This window comes from Gekko japonicus, unplaced genomic scaffold, assembly GCF_001447785.1.
Source record: "Gekko japonicus isolate JY-2015 unplaced genomic scaffold, Gekko_japonicus_V1.1 scaffold518, whole genome shotgun sequence".
Classification (NCBI taxonomy): domain Eukaryota; kingdom Metazoa; phylum Chordata; class Lepidosauria; order Squamata; family Gekkonidae; genus Gekko; species Gekko japonicus.
This window is the reverse complement of record NW_015169789.1, coordinates 301,721-322,146: the sequence shown is the minus strand read 5'-3', so window position 1 is coordinate 322,146 and position 20,426 is coordinate 301,721. Positions and strand designations below refer to the sequence as shown.

The 20,426-nt window shown below is 45.7% G+C and overlaps 2 protein-coding genes across 2 annotated transcripts in view; one reads left to right on the top strand and one right to left on the bottom strand.

The window, feature by feature from the left end:
• Positions 1-8,915, top strand: part of DNAH17 (dynein, axonemal, heavy chain 17) — a 184,248-nt gene extending 175,333 nt beyond the window's left edge. Inside the window, exons 78-80 of the mRNA XM_015416991.1 lie at positions 1,513-1,656; positions 3,020-3,245; positions 8,668-8,915. Coding sequence (XP_015272477.1) covers positions 1,513-1,656; positions 3,020-3,245; positions 8,668-8,915 — 618 coding nt within the window. The remainder of the gene's footprint in view (positions 1-1,512; positions 1,657-3,019; positions 3,246-8,667) is intronic.
• PGS1 (phosphatidylglycerophosphate synthase 1) overlaps positions 8,775-20,426 on the bottom strand; it is a 53,294-nt gene continuing 41,642 nt past the window's right edge. The window contains exons 9-11 of the mRNA XM_015416989.1: positions 17,329-17,477; positions 14,247-14,371; positions 8,775-8,849 (exon numbers count right to left, since the gene is read on the bottom strand). Of these exons, the coding sequence (XP_015272475.1) occupies positions 14,252-14,371; positions 17,329-17,477 (269 nt within the window). The 3' untranslated portion in view covers positions 8,775-8,849; positions 14,247-14,251. The remainder of the gene's footprint in view (positions 8,850-14,246; positions 14,372-17,328; positions 17,478-20,426) is intronic.

The window sequence follows — 20,426 nt, the reverse complement described above, 5'->3', positions numbered from 1 at the left end:
TCAGTTCATACTTACAGGCAGGTAATTTATTAATTTTCTTTATTAGAACATTTATACCCTGCCTTTCCTTGTGGCTCAAGTCAACTATGTAATTCAGAGCAAAAGAAATTCACTGCCTGGAGGCATGAACATTCTAGCACATTCTCTATATTACTGGGGGCAGGGTTTACAGGAAGCAGACTGGCTTCAAAGTGGTAACTTTGGTGTGCTGCACTCTCCCCCCCCCTCCCCCCATTGCAGGGCTTTGCGTTCTGGCCCTCTGGAGAAGCTGAAGGGAATACTGCTGCTGACCAGTTAGGGAAGCCCCACTGGCTCTAAGAGCCAAGGCAGCTGGTCCTACATACAGCAGCTCACAGAAACTGGATTAGTACTTTGACATTGGAGCTGTAAAGCCAAAAGTTACTCATCCAGCAAAAACATGTGTGTACAGCATCATACAGAGATGGCCCCAAAGCACTAAAATAATCAGAATTTTTGAGAAAGAGAGACACCCTTAATTATCGAAATGGACTGTATAGCCCAAGTGATTATGATTTATTTATTTTATATCCTGCCCTTCCTGCCAGGGCAGGCTAAGAGCGGCTTACATAAAACTTCATTAGACAGATAAAAGAAAGAAATCAAATAGAATATAAATATAAAACACTACAAAAGTGCTAGTGCAGATTATATAGTGATGGCGAGGCATTAGGAGCGTCCACATAATATGGGTACAGTCGGCTAATGTCTCAGTCTGGGTCATATCGGTGGAGTACAGGCTGTCAATGATGGTATTAATATTGGGGCCATTCGTTTGTTAAGTGCGAGTCACTAGTCGAAAGCCTGGTGGAAGAGCTCCATCTTACAGGCCCTGCAGAACTGTAAAAGGTTCCGCAGGGCCCTGATATCTTCCAGGAGCTCATTCCACCAGTGTGGAACCGCCAGTAAGAAGGCCCTGGCCCTCATCGAAGTCAGCCTGGCATCTCTGGGGCCTGGAAGGGCCAAACAATTTTGGGACCCTTGTCGTAGTGCTCTCTGGGGAACATGTGGGGAAAGGCAGTCCCTCAGGTATGTAGGCCCCTGACCATAAAGGTAAGAACCAGCACCTTGAAGCGAATCTGGTATGCTATGGGCAGCCAGTGCAATGCTTTTAGAGCAGGCTGGATGTGCTCCCGCATGGGGAGGCCCAACAGCCCAGCTGTCGCATTCTGCACCAGCTGCAGCTTCCAGATTTGGGACAAGGGCAGCCCCATGAAGAGAGCATTACAGTAATCCAGTCTCGAGGTGACCATTGCATGGATCACTGTCGCCAAGTTGTTGTGTTCAAGGAAGGGAACCAGCTGCCTGATCAGCTGAAGATGATAAAAGGCTGACTTCGCAGTGGCTGCTATCTGGGCCTCCATCGTTAGGGAGGCATCCAGGAGCACTCCCAGACTCCTAACCTCTGGCACGGAGGTCGGGAATGGGATCCCTACCTTTGGACCCCTCCGACTAAAGGAATGCAATTAAAAGCTTTCATCCCCACCTCTCCAGGGAGAGCTGACAATCACGACAGACATGGAAGAACTGTCAAATGCCCTGTATTATGATAACGTGCCTGACTCCTGGACAAACCGTGCCTATCCATCTTTGCTTGGCTTAGCAGCGTGGTATGCGGATCTACTGCTTCGAATCAGGGTAGGGAGATTTGCCTCAGTTAAAGCCTTCCAATTTCTTTAAGCACAAGTTTTCAGTCTTCCGAACAGTTGGCAACAATTTTACCAAATATTCCATACTAAGTCTTTAGTTGAATCACTATAGCCTTTAATAAACTATTGTGGCTCATGATTGTTGTACTGACTTCAATCAAAACATACAATTATTACCAAAAGCAGTTAGTTGACCATTGCAGCTGCATATAAGTCAGCCATGTAGCAATTGGAGATACTGCTAAACAATAGAGCTAGAAATATGGGTAATGCTGATTTGGCAGGTTTTTTCAGAAATCCAAACATACCAGCAGTTTTACTTACGTGAACTAGACAAAAGTAGTAAGAGGTGGTCTGTGTAAAGCCTGCCTAAAGTAGGGAGGGGAACTTGCTCAGCATATGCTGATTCCCATTTCCCCCCAGCTTTCTGCATTATTTTGTCCTTCATCATCCCATGTAACTGATCTTTACCAGTAATGGTGGTTGACAAAAGAAACCCAAACTTTCAGAAGAGAGCAAATGCACACAAAACTGCACAAGCTGCTCTAACAGAATATATTGCAGAGTGCTAGGCCCAACAGATACCAGTGGTTACAAAGTAGCAGGCACTTCCCATGTCATAAACCTAGACACACAGGATTGGACCAAAGCTCTCACCGCATGAAGGAGTTCCTGTTCACACAGGGAGAGTGGCTCATTGCCTCACCTGCTGTACCCCATAAACTGACTTAGAGTCAGCAGACTCTGCCAAGCAGCTTTCAGAGAAGGGAGCACAGAAAGGAGAAAACAGACAACTAGAAGTGCCTTCCATTCACATACTGGGATCTTTGGCAATAGAAAAGAGCAAGAGTCCAGTAGCACCCTAAAGACTAACAACATATGTGGCAGGGTAGGAGCCTTCATGTCGTGAGAAGTGAGCAGTGACTCACGAAAGCTCATACCCTGCCACACATTTTGTTCATCTTAAAGGTGCTACTGGACTCTTGGTCTTTTCTACTGCTACAGACAGACTAACACAGCTACCCATTGGGATCTTTGGATCACAGAATGCAAAGGGCTGCCAACACTTGGGGTTTGATGTATGTTTTTTTTAAAAAAAGAACACGGTAAATATGATTACATTGGCATGCTTTCAGCCCCAAAGGACCTGTGCTCCAATCAGACACACTGTTCAAACTGCTGAGTTCTTATTCCACCCAGTTTTGCAAGGTTAACATGAGGAACTAAAGGAAACAGGCAAGCACAAACCAGGATCTCTTTGGGAATGTACAGATAGTTCAAACTGCAAAGAAGTCTACGTAGACCAGCCAGCATACTTGGCTATAATCTGCTGTCACCATTTCCTTTTTCAGGAGCTGGAAGCCTGGACAACAGATTTTGCCCTACCTACAACAGTGTGGCTAGCGGGTTTCTTTAATCCGCAGTCTTTCCTTACAGCCATTATGCAGTCCATGGCTAGGAAAAATGAGTGGCCTCTTGACAGAATGTGCCTTTCAGTGGAAGTTACCAAAAAGAATCGAGAGGATATGACAGCTCCACCTCGAGAGGGCTCCTATGTGCATGGGCTCTTTATGGAAGGTAAAATCTCATTACCATATTCAGAGATGGAAAGTTCATGTTTAGAAGTACAAAGCAGTTTCTGCTTTGACCTAATCTATAGCCTCCCCTTTGCACTTATTTCCTTGGGACTGATGGAGAGGTAGATAAAACTTACTCTCCTGCTTATCCTCTTTAAGGGCTTCTATTTGGTCCTGGGCTTTGCTTCCTACCTCCATGTCCTATATAAACTACGTAAACACTGACCTTTTTATTTGGATTTCATACACTAACATTATAAACAGAGCTGCTTCTCTGTGAATGCTTTAGTAAAGGAGAAAGGTACAAGATGCACCAAGTGCTGATGGATATATTTAGTTGTGAAAATCTTGGGCTTCCACCAGCCAGAAATTGAGGGACATTTCCTCTCCCAAGGTGCTTCCAAGTTCAGCTAATGACAGAGCTATTGTCAGACTCTTGAACAAACTTGGTCTCAACAACACTCTCTTGGCAGTGATTTGTTTATTGAGAGATGAGAATGAATCAAGCTAAGACCATTCTGTGTCAGAACTGACTCCTTTGGCACCAGTTCTGAAATTATACATGATTCAAACAACCCCCCCCCCAGTGACCAGTCCAATCAATCCATTCATTCTGTGGTCCACAACAACTTGTAACTTGGTTTGTGGCTTTCTGGTCCCTTCACCTTTGTTTTCAATAGATCAGTGAGGGGTGGGCAAAATTTGGGATGAACGGGTGATGAGAAATTGGCAAACCTGAGGAATGACTGTAGCTGCCGCCTTGTTTGAGAGTGTTCCCATCCTCACAGAGGGACTGTTCCTGGGGGCACTCAAGGAAGCGATGGTCCGCCCTCTCCTTAAAAAACCATCCTTGGACCCAGCCGAATTGGCGAACTACTGGCCAGTCTCCAATTTGCCCTATTTGGGCAAACTAATTGAGAGACCGGTGGCGATACAGTTGCAGAGCTTTATGGATGATACTTCCATGCTAAACCCTTTCCAGTCCGGCTTCCACCCAAGCCATGGGACGAAGACAGCACTGGTCACCCTCACAGATGACCTCCGGAGGCATCTGGATCGGGGCAGGACGGCGGTACTGTCGTTGTTGGATCTTTCGGCGGCATTCAACACGGTTGACTATCAGTTACTGACCCACCGCCTCACCAACACTGGGATTCAGGGGCTTGCCTTGCAATGGCTTCCTCCAAGATGGGGGACAAAGGGTGGCTTTAGGGGATCAGACATCCCGGAGGCACCTGCTGACTTGCGGGGTCCCTCAAGGGGTGGTACTATCCCCAATGTTATTCAACATCTACATGTGCCCCCTTGCTCAGATTTCCCAGAGGCATAGGCTAGGGTGTCACCAATACGCAGATGATACCCAGCTACCCAGCTGTTGTTGGGCAGTCAGTCTGACTCAGCCCCAGAAGATCTGGACCGGGTGCTTCAGGAAGTGGCAGGCTGGCTTAGGCTGAGCCGACTGAAATTGAATCCAATATAGACGGAGGTCCTGTGCTTCAGTCAGAGTGGATCGGGGGTAGGAATCCCACTACTAACCTTCGATGGGGCACCGCTGGTGCCAGTGCCGAGGCTTAGGAGTTTGGGAGTGCTCCTGGATGCCGCCTTAACAATGGAGGCCCAGGTAGCAGCCACTGTCAAAGCAGCCTTTTACCATCTTTAGCTGATCAGGCAGTTTCCTTCCTCGAACACAATGACCTGGCAACAGTGATCCATGCTATGGTCACCTCGAGACTAGACTACTATAATGCTCTCTACATGGAGCTGCCCTTGTCCCAAATCCAGAAGCTGCAGCTGGTGCAAAATGCGGCAGCCAGGCTGCTGATGGGCCTCTCTATACGAGAGCACATCTGGACTGTGCTGAAGGCATTGCACTGGCTGCCAATAGCATACCGGATTCGTTTCAAGGTGCTGGTTTTGACCTTTAAAGCCCTATATGGTCGGGGGCCTGCCTACCTGAGGGGCCACCTTTCCCCATAGTTCCCCAGAGAGCACTGAGGTCAGGGTCACAAAACCGCCTGGCTCTCCCCAGTCCGAAGGACGCCAGACTGGCCTTTACCAGGGACAGGGCCTTTTCAATGGCTGCTTCATACTGGTGGAATGAGCTCCCGGAGGACATCAGGGCCCTGCAGGACCATTTACAGTTCCGCAGGGCCTGTAAACCGGAGCTCTTCCACCAAGCCTTCGATTAGGAGCCACCACTAGCACCAACACATGGACAACACCTTAACTGCTAACATCTAAACATTTAAGGCCCTCATGTTGAGAACAACAAGAACAGCTAATGACATAGGTATGGCCACAGTGTACTCTCTACCATCTAACATAGACTTGGAAACGCTACCGCCATCCATAAGCAACAGCACTTTACGTATAAATGTGACTGATTGAATTTTAGATTTTTGCTTTGTCGATGTATCCATGTTTTATTGTATTTATTGTTATTTTTAACCTGCTGTAAGCCGCCCTGAACCTGCCCATGTGGGGAGGGCGGAATATAAGTCGAAAGTGTAAGTAAGTAAGTAAATAAATAAATAAATAAATCCATCCTGAATTTTGTGGGGGTCCATGCCCAGGCCTTTCCTGGAAATCTGGTACCCCAGAAAGTCCAGTTCCTCCTTATGGAACTCGCACTTAGACAGTCTTGTAAACAGTCGATTCTGATAGAGGGCTTTCAGCACTTCCCTGATGAACTGCACATGCGAGTACTTATCTTCTGAATAGATCAAGATATCATCAAGATAAACAAAAACCCCTTGAATAAATATTTGTGTAACACTTCATTGATTAAGTTCATGAACACCCCTGGGGCCCCTGCAAGCCCGAACAGCATCACCAGGTATTCAGACTGGCCTAACGGGGTGTTAAAGGCAGTATTATGTTCGTCCCCCTCCCTGATGTGCACCTGGACGTATGCATCCCTTAAGTCCAATTTGGTAAAAATTCGGCCTCTAGCGGCCTCTGCCAGCAAGTCCTCTATCAATGAGAGGGGGTAGACATTAGACATGGACACAGCATTCAGACCCTGATAGTCCATGCAAAGTCTCAATCCCCCATCTTTCTTTTTGCAGAAAAGCACCAGGGCAGCAAAAGGCAAGGCTGCTGGTCAAATGAACCCTCTGGCCAAGCTTTTTATCAGTGAACCTTCGCATCTCCTCTTTCTCCGCCGGGCTCATGGAACAGAGTTTCCCCTTGGGCATTTTGTGGCACAGTCAGTCTTCCGATGAGGGGGAAGTTCATCCGCCCCCCCCCCCTCAAATACTCTGGTCAAGTCTCTGTACTCCGGGGGGATGTGGCTCAGTTCCTCTTGAGCCAGCCATACCTGCTCTGGTGCCCGGCTTGGTATCTTCCCCCATTCTGGATTCCAATTATGCTCTTTGCAGCAGGAGTCCAGAAACTGCAAGGCTCCCACACTCCATTGGACAACCGTGGGCCTGGAGCCAAGGGCTCCCCAAAACCATTGGGAACTTGGCCAAGGAGTTTACGAGAAAGGATTGCAGTTTCCAGTGGGAGCCAACCCCTACTGGCAGGTGAATTGTGCAGTACATACAGGGCTCCCCCTTCATTGGTGTCCCATCTATCTGGGAGAATTTGAAAGGTTCCTCTAGTTTGTGCACCTTAGCTCCCAGCCCCATCACCGGGGCCCCATTCCCTCAGGAACTTCTGCACCTGCAAAACAAAGAATGCCAACTTCTCTGATGTCCTGTCAAACATAGCTTCTAGCACTTCTCTCGGCCTGGCCAGCGCAGGTGGTGGTCCAGGCTGGGCACTGGCTGGGGCTGCGGTGCAGGCACTGGGCATGCTGGGGGTCCTGTGGGGACGTGCTGGATGGGGCTACCCCCCATGGCCTGGAGCTCCTGCTGCAAGCCTCTCGGATAGCAGCTGGGAGATCCGCCAGGGCTGCTTGGGTGTCCCGCCACAGTTCGTCCATTTCGCATTGGAATTCCTGCCTGACCAGCTCAATATCAGTTTCTTCAGCAGGTAACCCGGCCACTCGCAGGTGCTCGGGGTTGTCGTGGAACGATCTTGACCGATTTGGACACGCTCTGGACTGGGTGTTACCAGCCAGTCAGGATCATCCCATCTTATTTGTATGGGTTGCTGCTCCTTCTGTCTCACCTCCTTGCCTTGGAGTTTCCCCTCGTCTGTTGGGATGAGTGGTTCATGGGCCGGTCTGTCAGTCTGAGTCCCAGTGTCCTTGTCTTCTTCGTTCATCACGGCAGTAGTGCAATAGGTCGAGGTAATGAAGGAGTTCTGACACTATGTCAGACTCTTGAACAAACTTGCTCTCAACAACACTCTCTTGGCAGTGACTTGTTTAGTGAGAGATGAGAATCTATCAAGCTGAGACCATTCCATGTCAGAACTTACTCCGTTGGTGCCAGTTCTGAAATTATACATAATTCAAACAAGCCTGCCCAGTGACCGGTCCAATCAATCCATTCATTCAGCCTGCCTAAGCCTAGTGCACTCCATTAGCCCTCCTCCCCTCCCCTGCGAACCTACAGTTACACTATCTACTAAAAGCCAGCTAGCAGAGATTGGCCTTCAAGGTCGTTGTACATTCTTCCTAGCTTGGGAGGCCCACTTGGAAAGCAGTTGTAAATTAGTGCCGCAAAGCATTCTTAAACACACACACTCTCACACAGGCCCCCCATCCCCAAAGTGAAGGAACAAAGCATTACACGTACAAGACAGGCAGTTAAAACAGAACATGAGAAACTCATGGCAAACAAGGACCCGAGTTTGACAGCTATATTCCACTATACAACAATCAACTAGAAAGTAATGAAACAGACAGTTTGAATAGCTGCCTTTTTAATTTTGCTAATTGTTAACATGTCAGCAGGGGGCAGCACATGCCCATTTTACAGTCCTTAGCAAGACTAGAACTTTAAGAGCAACAAAGGTAATGGCTTAATGGAGTTGGTTCAACTCTCCCCCTTTTAAAAGTGTGAATAAGGCTTGGAATGTAGTATCTAAGATCAATGTCTTTTTTTTGCCTAGTAACAATTATTTTTAAAGGAGGCTGAAGAAGCCTGACCATTTATTGTTCTCAATCAAGTATAGACAAGGGGCTTATGTTTCTATTACCTAGTGGACTAAAACCAAGGGACTTGCAGGAGGAAGAATAATACAGCTTTCTAGAGTAAAAGAACACTGATCATAACCTTGCTGCAGGTTAAAAGTAAGGGCAGAGCTTAAATCTGGCTTTTTAGATTATGGTTGTAACACTGCCAAATGCATAAGTAAATTTTTGAGATGGCACCCAAGGCACACCCAAGCCAAACACCTAGCCTTTAGCCAGCTAAAGACAGAAGGTGGAAAGTGCTGGGCTCCCTTCCTTCCTTAGCATTTGCTGCAAACTAAGCATCCTCTGGGATGAATCAGCAGGCCACAGTCTCAAGAATTCTTTTCTGCTGCAGGTGCTCGCTGGGATGTTCAGACTGGTGTTATCAGCGATGCACGGCTGAAAGAGCTGACACCTCCGACGCCCGTCATCTTCATCAAAGCCATCCCTGTGGACCGCATGGATACCAAGAACATGTACGAATGTCCTGTGTACAAGACACGCATGCGAGGCCCCACCTATGTCTGGACCTTCAACCTGAAGACAAAAGAGAAGCCAGCTAAGTGGATTCTTGCTGGGGTTGCTTTGCTGTTACAAGTTTAATGCTCCATTTAACAGCAAAGCTCTTCTTTTAACCAGAAGTCCAAGCCAAGCCAGTCATTTGCAAATTGCCAATAAACAGCACATTCCTTGGAAGTGTGTCCGAAGTGATATTTGTTGGTCATGTGGGTATAAAACAGTTCATTTACCATAATTTATGATAACCTTCTGCTAGGGACAGAATACAAATTCAGCCAGAACTGGCTCTGCACTAGCCCACCAGAAAGAACAGAGAAGCCTGTGTGCAAGGTCCATCTGGATTCCTCTTCCATATCCAACTGACAACTTCATTCTCAGCTAGCTTGTTTACTGCTACAGAAGCATTCAGCACTGATCTTGGGATGATGCATCCAAGTCCAGCATTCCTAGTGTCTTCTCCACAGTATAAGACACTATGCACGGGCAACACACAGAACACTTCCATTCTGTTGCAACCTAAGCACATGCTCCACTAGGAAGTCATGGCAATGACAGCACTTCTCCAAAGTTATTCCCAACTCCTTCCAGTTTAACAACCAGCTATATGCAGTGAGTGATAGGAACAGTGTCCTAATCTTCATTCTTGTGGAGCTAAGCATGAAATCAAAGTGTAGCACACAAAGGTCCACAAATCAAGGGATCCACTGTATAACTCCCTGGTTTTTTAAGACCCCGCTATTACTTTAACCCACCTCTCTCACACTGCCCCTCATGCCTTTACTTATGTCAAATTCTGTAGAAAAACTACACTGCACTAAAAACAAATCCTGCAAAATAACATTATTTTTTTAATTCAGGGTTTTGTGGTGCTTAATTTGGATTGCCTAAGCACAGAATTTGATCTTTTTAAGCACAAAGGGCACACAACCAGACTTGTCTATCAGCTGATTCCTAAGGAGAGAAGCCAATACTAGGTGCTCTTGTGACTGACCAGTTTGCAGCCATTTAAAACTGGTAAGGCTAACTAAAAATTCTCATTCATGGCAAAATGCACAATCACCTCCAAAATTCATGAATGACAAGCCCCTGTCTCATCACCAAGTTGGCAACCTTTGCAAGAAATTCAGGATTGGTAAGGTACCAGACCTATTTGGGTTTGACAAACTGGAGATCTCCCAGGGAGTGCTGCTCATACAGCTTTTATTTTCCTTTATTTTTGATAGGTTTCAGTCTACTTTTAAATCCTCTGGATGATCAGTTACACTTCCAAAGGAGCTCTGGATGAAATGGTTGTCAACATATCAAAGAGAAGGAAAAGATAATTTAGTCTGCTTTTTGCAACTGTAGGAATACAGTGGATTCACAGGCCCTTGCACCAGCACTCTGAAACTCCTGCTTGCTAGAAATCAAGAAATACAGGTTGCTTACCTGTAACTGATGATCTTCAAGTGGTCATCTGTGCATTCACACCTCTGGGATATAGTGTGCCTGTGCTGACCCCAATTGGTAAACTTGAGAGCTAAAATGTATTTTCACGCCCACTCCTGAGTCACGTGCAGGGGGCTCCACTGCGCATGACTACAGGGAGGGGCATGACAATCCCGCCAGTACCTTCTGACCGCTGCCATCAGTCTCAGAGAAAAATAGGAGGACCAACAGCAGTGGGGAAGGAGGGTGGGTAATGTGAATGCACAGATGACCACTCCAAGATTATCAGGTACAGGTAAGCAACCTGTTGATCTTCTTCGTGGTCTCTGTGCATCACACCTCTGGGAGAGTAACAAGCAAAGGCCTACCTGGAGGAGGGTGCTGGAGGGTCCTCAGACACACACTGATTGCAACATCAAATCTCCCACTGAAGTTCGCTGATGGAGACACACATCAAGGGCATAATGCTTCACAAACGTGTGAGGGGTACCACAAGTCGCTGCGCTGCAAATATTACGAAGTAGTATACCCTTCAGGAAAGCCATGGAAGTAGCTAAGGCCTGGGTGGAGTAAGCATGGAGCAGGCCTGGGAGTGGTTTCTTAGCCAATAGGTAATAGATCTTAATAGTTTCCACAATCCATCTGGACAGCCTTTGGGATGACAGCTTAAGCCTGAGTGAAGGCATGGCATAAGAGAACAAGAGGGAGCTGTACAAAACAGACAGTCTCCACTTGTCCCGAGAAGAAACCAGGCTGCTGGTGCTTAAAGTCAAAAAGGTGGCAGAGCAGTTTTTAAACTGAATATTGGGGGGAAGTTGACAGGAGATGAAAAGTCTCTGGTTCCGGATGGCTCATCTCAAAGAGATGAAGGGGTGGCTGTTACTTTTCTACAAGGAAATGGATTAGAATTGTCCACTGAGATGGTGGCAAAAGATATGGACTGGCTGGCAAGGTCTCAAGGCAGCAAGAGGAAGGTTGTTGGCTTAACATACATGGGAAACTATAGATGTTTATATACAAATGCTAGAAGTGTCTGAGGTAAAATCGGGGAGTTGGAATACTTGGTGTTGGTGGGAAAACAGACATAGTGGGTATTTCAGAAACTGGGAGAGATGAAGAAAATCAGTGGGATACATTGATTCCTAGTTATAAATAAAGTGATTGCACTGCTTGGGAACAGTGACCATAATGTTATTGTTTAACATTTGTATAAATAGGGAGTTGCCCAAAAAGACTGACACAACCACATTTAACTTTAAAAGGGGTAACTTCTCTGATATGAGGGGACATTTGAGGAAGAAACTGAAAGGAAAAGTAGAAAGGGTCAAAACCATTGGGGAAGCTTGGAGACTATCTAAAACTACAATCCTAGAAGCTCAGAAAAAATATATACCACAGGTTAGGAAAGGCACAAATAGGTATAGAAAAAAGCCTGCATGGTTAACAAACCAAGTAATGGAAGCTGTAAAAGGTAAGAAGGATTCCTTTAAGCGGTGGAAAGCTAGTCTCAGTGAGGCTGATAAAAGGGAACACAAGCTGTGGCAAATAAAATGCAAGTCTGTGGTCAGGCAGGCAAAAAGGGAATATGAGGAACATGTAGCAAAAAACGTAAAGACCAACAATAAAACTTTCTTCAAATACATTAGAAGCAGGAAACCAGCCAGGGAGGCAGTGGGGCCCTTGGATGACCAAGGGGTAAAAGGAGTACTGAAGGATGATAGGGAAATGGCTGAGAAGCTAAATGCATTTTTTGCCTCTGTCTTCACTGTGGAAGATGAGAAGTGCTTGCCCACTCCAGAACCACTCTCATGTCACTCCTATCTTTAAAAAGGGTTCCAGAGGAGATCCGGGAAATTACAGGCCAGTCAGTCAGTCTGACATCGATACCTGGTAAGTTGGTGGAAACTGTTATTAAGGAAAGAATTAGTAGGCACCTTGATGAACAAAAACTATTGAGGAAGACTCAGCATGGGTTCCGTAAGGGAAGATCTTGGCTCACTAACCTGTTATGTGTTCTTTGAGGGAGTGAACAAACATGTGGACAAGGGGGACCCAATAGATGTTGTTTACCTTGACTTCCAGAAAGCTTTTGATAAAGTTCCTCATCAAAGGCTCCTAAGTAAGCTCAATAGTCATGGGATAAAAGGACAAGTCCTTTTGTGGATCAAAAACTGGCTAAATAGGAAACAGAGAGTAAGTATAAATGGGCAAATCACACGAAGTTGTTCAGGATGGTGAGAAACAGTGAGGATTGTGGGGCACTCAAAAGGGATCTGTCGAGGATGGGTGAGTGGACGTCAACATGGCAAATGGGGTTCAGTGTGGCCAAGTGCAAAGTGATGCACATTGGAGCCAAAAATCCTAACTATAAATACACGTAGATGGGATCCGAACTGGCAGAGAGTGACCAAGAGAGATCTTGAAGTAGTAGTAGATAACTCAATGAAAATGTCGAGACAGTGTCCAACTGCAGTAAAAAAGGCCAACGCTATGCTCGGGATTATTAGGAAGGGAACTGAAAACAAATCAGCCAGTATTATAATATAAAGGTTTCCCTTGCTCAAAAGCCAGTCGAAGGTGGGTAGGCCCTGTATCGAAAATGCCACTGGCGTTGGTCCCATGGAATGGTGGTGGAGGGGGGAGCCCCGATGATTGATCCCGATTGTCGGTGGACAAGTGATGCCCTCTCTGATGTTTCTTTCCATGTTAGATATAAGCTCAGCCATCTCCTTGACGCCATTATGAGGAAAGGCTTTAATTAAGTTAATTAGCCTTATAGAGAAGACTCACCAAGTCCAAAGTTATCTCTTCTTTGAGGTTTCCTCCTCCCTAGGGTTACTCTTCCATCCTTATCTTCCAGTTTCTGGTTTTATTTTATCTAACTCCTTTCTCGGAGGGGTAGCGTTAGGCACCTAATCTTACTGACGCATGCGCAGGTTTCCTCCGAGAACTTATAACTTATATATTCCTCAAGAACTCAGGAATCGACTCAGTGAGTTTCCCCGAGGCACAAGAGGCAGAGGGAGTGTCCGTCAGGGGATGCGATTTTGCTGCTGCACTGCTTAAAGAAGCCCCATCATTTGAGCATAAGCCGGTAGACGAAGAGGGGGATGTAAGGGAAGGGTGGCCCATGAGGGCCGCACCCTTCAGTGAAAAAATCACTAACTCTATTCCATAGGAGGAAAGTTACTGACCGGAGCGAGGGAGATCCTAACAGCGCAGTGGTTAGAAGAAAACTGGTGGGATTGTCATGCCCATCCCTGTAGTCATGCACAGTAGAGCCCCCTGCACATGACTTGGGAGTGGGCGCAAAAATCCCTTTTAGGTTTCAAATTTACTGATCGGGGTCGGCGCAGGAGCACTATATCCCAGAGGTGTGATGCACAGAGACCACAAAGAAGATCTGTGAGAACTTTGTACTAATCAAATGTCACCTTTAATAGGCTTCTGGACTGGGTACAGATACCAGACTACAAAAGACCTGCACTTTGCATTAGTTGTGAATATGTTTCTTTCTCAGCAAAGTGCCTAAAAGAGGGTGCTAGATGTTTCAGATTGACCCTTTTGTGTATTTTGCTGGGATAAAAAGCAACTTCCATGCACATTCACAATTAACATGAAGCATATGTATTTTAAACTGCAGCATCTGTAACTGTACAGAAAGTGGTCAAACGTTCATAAGAGAGCTGAAATTCTTCCTCAGGTCAGTATCACTTGCTTGCAGAGGGGCCCAGTTACTTTATAAATAATTTTACCCTTTTCCCCCCAAATGTAACAGGGTGAAAAAAATAAATTTTGCAACAACAAGGACAATCTATTATAGGTCTCTGAGCACTAGGCTTCATGGTATGCAGGAAGAGCACTGCTCCAGGAAAAAAGGAGAGTTAAGTGGATTTTTTAATTTCCTATGGATTGATTTAAATCCTTGCAAGCAGGAAGACGGTATAAAAAAGCAATAGAGAAAATGTATCCAAAGGGTAAGCCTACCTTTTTCAGAAGAAGTTCTTAATCAAAGGTGTTACCATCTTCACCCACAGCTTGACATAACGATTAGGCTGCTCAAATGTCAAAGCAGATACAATACCAGAACGCAGATAAAGCTCCTCCTGTTCCTAGAGAGAAAAAGAACCACCTCAACATGAATTTCAACATTTGCTCTCACCCTGGTTGACAAGCAATTACCTTTGTGATGCATCTACCATCACCATTCAAGATCCTCAAGCTCTTGCCAAAGGCGTCCACATGCCTGTCAATCTCAACTGGCTTAAATAAAGTGCTGGTCATGAACCACAGGAAAGTGAGCTTCCCACTGGAGCGAGCACAGATCTGAACCTCAGACTGGCTTGCCAAAGCCATGCTTGCCATCTCAACTGCCACATGAGCCAAACCCAAGTCATTACACACACAGAGCCCATCCCACATATGTATACAAATGCACTGAGGAGGAAAGCATTGCAAGATGTGGCCCTGCAGTTATTTCTTTTTCCCGTAACACAACCAACCCTGAGCTATAATTGTCCAAAAAGGAAGCCTGACTTTAATCTCTAGAGGTTGGACTGCTCAGTTCTCTTTAGAAAAAGCTCCTAGGCTGTGTTTTAAAATGAATGCACAGAAAGATTCAGTGCAGTTCCCAGAAATGCTAAGCCTCTTCAAAGTACAAACAACACAGCTGGAGGGAAAAAGAAAGCCTCTCTATTACAATACCCACAGCACTTGAAAGTAGCACTTACATCAAAAGCATCCTTTTTCATTTGAACTAGCAAAATGGGTTGCTGAATGGGCAGAACCCCCAAACAATTAGGGAGCCTTGGCCTGCCTCTAAATCAGGTGCACCAAGTCTGGTATGGCTCACTGCCCACCCATGTAATAATAACTCCCCAAAGCCCATGGCTCTAGAGGGACAAAGCAGGCAGGAACATTCGACTCTACCTTCTCCCTCTAATTCCTGTCATCTACCAAAGCTCTTTTTTTATCGTAAGCCTTAGTGTCAAATGTCTTTGTGTTTGAAGGCCTTTTGTGCCCTCCCTGTTATTTCTCTGTTTTGGTTGTTTTAAATTGGAAGACAGATTAGTGCACCTGACCTGAAGCAAGTTTCCAGACTACAGTTTGCATTCTACATCATGTTATAATCACAGCTCAGGGAGGATGTATTTAGGGGGGGAAACCCAGGTAATTTCAAAGTTCGGCTACTTAAAGTTCTGCCACTAGATAATGGGAGTGTCATTAAGGACTGTTGTTATGCACTAGGCACTGTGCAGGACAGACATAATAGGGTCCCTGACCACAGAGATTAATGTCTGCACAGAAGAGCACAGAAAAAAGTGAGGTGACTGACAATGAGAAATAGATGGAGAGAGAGGGGACCTTCCTTTCTAAGAGTGCTTATCAACCAACTTCACAGTGTACAGCATAGGGAACAGCCATTTTGCAAGGATATCCATTCACGAAAAGCTCTAGGAAACTAAATTGAATTAGGTTATTGGAACATGAAGTATGCCAAGTTAAGCAGGGCTCCCCCCCCCCCCCGTATCCATCCATGACAGAAGAGAGAAAGGGACTATTCTTTGGAAGTTAAGAAGTCTTTGTGTATGTGGAAAGAGTTTTATCGCTTCTTTTCTTAATAGTATTTGTAATACTTCTCATACTAGACTTCTGTAATTCCCTACTGAGAATGATGTGCAAAATGAACCATACAAGGCCTACACCAAACCTGCTGACATGTGGAAAGGCCTCACATCATGCAAGGCTTTAGAAAATGCAGAGCACAGCACAAGTCCAAGTCCTTCTCATCCCGTTCTCTTTCTCCCAATGCTTCTGGAATCAGCAAAAGGGGCTTGTGCCATTTCCTGCATCTCCCAAAGACTGGTGTTCAGTGAAACGAAACCCTGCCCTTCCTCCAAGCCCTATTGTCTTGCTGCCATGCAAATTTAGATTTGGGAAGGGCAGTTCAAAAACCAGACTGCAAAGTGAGCCAAAAGAGTAGCCTAGGCCATGCAATGCAGAAAGAGAGGATCACATGAGAAGTGTTTATTTAGAGTCTACATGGACAAATTAGCACAAGTAAATGCTAGAAGCCAAGAGGAACTATTTTATAAAACTTAAAAATCAAAAGCAGAAAGCTTAAAGCCCACAAGAGGAATATATAAAAAGAGAAATTTGACATTTGCTTGTTAAAATATTGATAGACTATAACCCTTCCCCAAGAATAGTAGGAAAGAACTAGATTTTAAATCGTGCCACAAAATATGCATCAGGCATGAGAGTTATCTAAGCACAAGGAGCTACCAGCAGTATTTATTGAGACTGCCCTTAGCTAGTAACTAGTTTCCATTCCCTGTGTCTGATTCCTCAGACAGGAACAACCACTAAACCAGAGAAAGTATGCAAATATATCACAGCCAGACAAGCTCTATTTTCCCTAAGTCCTGTATTATCCGGTATGTCCCCCAAAGAATGTTAGGCTCACAAGATCAAAACCTGCTGGTGATCCCAGACTCAAAAGATGTCTAGCTGTTTCGGCCCTGGCTCCTGCCTGGTGGAACTCTCTCTCTACCTGGAGACATCCACGACCTGCGGGACCTTGCACAGAGATGTTCCACCAGGCCTGTGGTTGACAACAGCAATGGTTTTCCATCTTATCCGGCCCATGACCCAGCCCCTTGGAGGAAATGGTCACATGCAGAATGCCATCAAAGATAGAAGGTTGCTTCTACTGGTTTTACTGGAATCACATCTGATTGTCTGATTTTAAATTAATTAATTTATGTACTATGATGTTTTAACTGAATTGTATTTTAAATATGTTGTACACCACCTTGAGCGCTTCAGGGGAGGGCGGTTTAAAAATTTAATAAATAACAACAACAACAACAACAGTAATTTCCCTCCTCTTCTTCCTCCAGACCAGCCTGTTACTTCACACCCCTTCTGGTCCATCATTGGGACCTCCAACTGGCTGCTTATGCCAAGCTCCCTTTTGTTAGTTTTGAATCCCAGCCACCCACCCCCTGGCCACAGTTCCCATCATACAGTACAGAACCCACAAAACTTCAACTCACAAGCCACGCACCTGATGGAACTGTTGCTGCAGAGATTTGTTTTTTGTCACTATTGCAACCTGTGCTTCCAGGTCTCGATGAACTGACCTGTATCCAAAATTAGGAGAGCCAATCAGAGTTAAGCAGGGTAGACTGCTTCCTGCCAGGTACAACCAGAGGCCTGCAGGGAAAACATGGGGAAAAGGGAAATGTGGCAGACAAAGGATGTGACCATGGTAGCTGCATTGAGCCTCAAACAATAGTTTGTTGTTGAAAGACAACACACACACAAAGCCTTTTGCTGTATTTACTGGCAGTGTAACGCTTTCAGGTCACTAAGCAAGGAACCAGGAAATATGGATACTTCCTTACAGTCAGTGTCATACAATAAATTACAGGGAATGACAAGAGTCAACAAGTACCAAATGGGATACCTGGTGACACCGTTGGGTGCTCTGATTTCTCTCAGTTTGTGTAATGTAATCCCTGTCCATCACAGTGACTAACGCAAGCTATGCTTTGGGTCCATCACTTCACCACCAATCCTATACTTCATGTAGCACAAGTCCCAAATGTTACACAGATATATTTACCAACAAATCAGAGAAGAAGCCAAGTTTAAAAAAGGTTCCAGACTGCAGACGAAAGCAGCGAAGCCTACATTCTGTGGGCAAGTGTTAAGAGTCATTTCCCTCTACTTCGTTTCTGCAGTAGTGTGGGCTTCAAAGGAAATTTGTTACAATACATGGCACCAATGATCATATCAGAACAACTGTTTCTATGAGAAAAAAGTTTCCCCCTCGGCAGCTGTACCTGTATACCAACAAACAGGTCCAACACCTGTCACTTGTACAGAAGGAGTAGCAGCCGCCGCTCTCTTATACACACCTAAATGTTAGCATACATGTTAATTCAGAGCAAGGCCAAACAATGCTAGCATATCTCTGGCAGTAATAGTTGCCTGCCAACTCTGTTCCACACTCACATCTGGAGCAGCTGGACACCCCAACAGAAGTGAAAGAACACACACTTCTGGAACAACAGTCTAGCTCAAAACATGTTGATTGCAACAGCCACGGCAGTATGTAGTCACTCAAGAGTTTGAAACCACATTGCTCCAATTTTTAACTGCACCTACGCAAATTACAGAAGTAAAAGGACATTCTTCCCTGAGCCTCCTTACCAATACAGAACAGCCCCTGCAAACCTCACAGCTTTGGTGGAAAATGTCTGCAGTCTGTTATATTCAGAGATTAGCTTGGAATTTCATCTAGATGTAGTACTAGCGTCTGTGAACAAGCTTCTTCAGTTGGATTTCAGTATATGCCCAAATATGTATAACTGGGCAGCCTTGGCAGAACAAAGAGAGATTCCTTAAAACAATAGCCAAATGCCATGTCCACAGAAGACATCAGATGCTTTTAGTAACAAAACTACCAGAATCTCCAGAAGAAATCTATTACTGGGGATGAGAGACGAAACAGATTTAAGTGAAGATATTAAGAGACTACTGGACTTTTAAAACAACTGGAGACTATACATGGAAACCTAAAGTCTTTTTAGATCCTTTCCAGATTGGTTTTAGGCTTGGTTATGGAGCTGCGGTGGCTCAAGTGGTTAAGATGCTGAACTGCAGGCTGTGGAAGGTCGGTAGTTCAGCAGTTCGAGACCCGAGTGTGCCGCATGACGGCGTGAGCTCCCGTCTCTAGTTCCAGCTTCTGCCAACCCAGCAGTTCGAAAGCAAGAAATTGCAAGTAGATAAATAGGTACCACTTCAGTGGGAAGGTAACAGCGTTCCGTGCACCTTGGTGTTTAGTCATGCCGGCCACATGACCACGGAAACGTCTTCGGACAGCGCTGGCTCTTCGGCTTTGAAACGGAGATGAGCACCGCAAGCCTAGAGTCGGACTCGACTGGCTTTCTAGCAAGGGAACCTTTACCTTTACGGGGCTGAAACAGACTTTGTCCCCCTGGTGGATGACCTGCACCAAAAGATGGAGAGGAGTAGTGTAGCCCTGTTAATTCTCCTGGACCTCTCAGTGGCTTTTGATACAATTGATCACGAGATCCTTCTGGACTGTCTTTCTAGAGTGGGAGGTACTATTTTGCAGTAGTTCTGAACGTATAGGCGAGTGAGTTCCAGAAGGTGGTGCTGGAGGATTGCTGCTCAGCCCCCTGGCCTCTGGGGTCCCGCAAGGTTCCCTACATTTTTTAACAACTAAAAGAAACTGCTGGATGAGGTGTCATCCAGAGATCTGGACTGGGACCTCTGGTCACCAATATGCAGATGACACTCGGTTCTATCTCGCACATCCAGCTGAGGGGGGGGGGGGGGGGGGGGGGGGCTGTAGAAACCCTGAAACGGTGCCTGGAGGCAATTCTGAAGTGGAATCAGGCTAATAAAACTGATGATTAATCCCTCCCAAAACAGAAGTGCTACTGGTAAGAGGAAGGTCTATGGGGAAGGTCTAATCTGGGATTTAAGGTGTCACCTGTTCTAAATGGGGTTGTACTCTCCTTGAAGGAACAGATCTGTAATCTGGAGGTGTGCTTGGACCCAGGCCTAGAGCTGGATAAGCAGGTGACAGCTGTTAGGAATGCCTTTTACCAGCTTTGACTGGTTAGCCTCCTGAGCAGAAAAGATCTGGCCACTGTGGTACATGTCCTGGTTATATCTAATTTAGATTACTGCAATGCACTCTATATGCAGCTGCTGGTGACATTTAAAGCCTGAGATGGTTTGGACCAATGTATATGAACAGGACCACTGACGGGGGAGACTGTGGAAGCAGAACTTGGGGGGTGCAAGTCAGCTGAAGGGCTCTTGAAGCCAGCATCATGTATCCAGCTAAATGTCTTTCCATTTATGTTTAATGTAGTTCTGGCTGCAACCACTTGGGGTGCAGGGAAGTCTCAGCACCGCAAAAGGGCACTCTACTATAGGCTAGAATTGCTTTTCTCCAAACTTGTCTAACAGATCATGCAAAACCCATCAACCAAGCCACTACTGAAGCAAGACATGACAGTACACCAATAGCTACTACAGTAACTGCCAGTGTGCAGTGTGCAGCCTGCTAACAAGGTTATTTTCTCCAATAGTTTAGCCTTTCTCTCTTCCTTTCCTTGCATC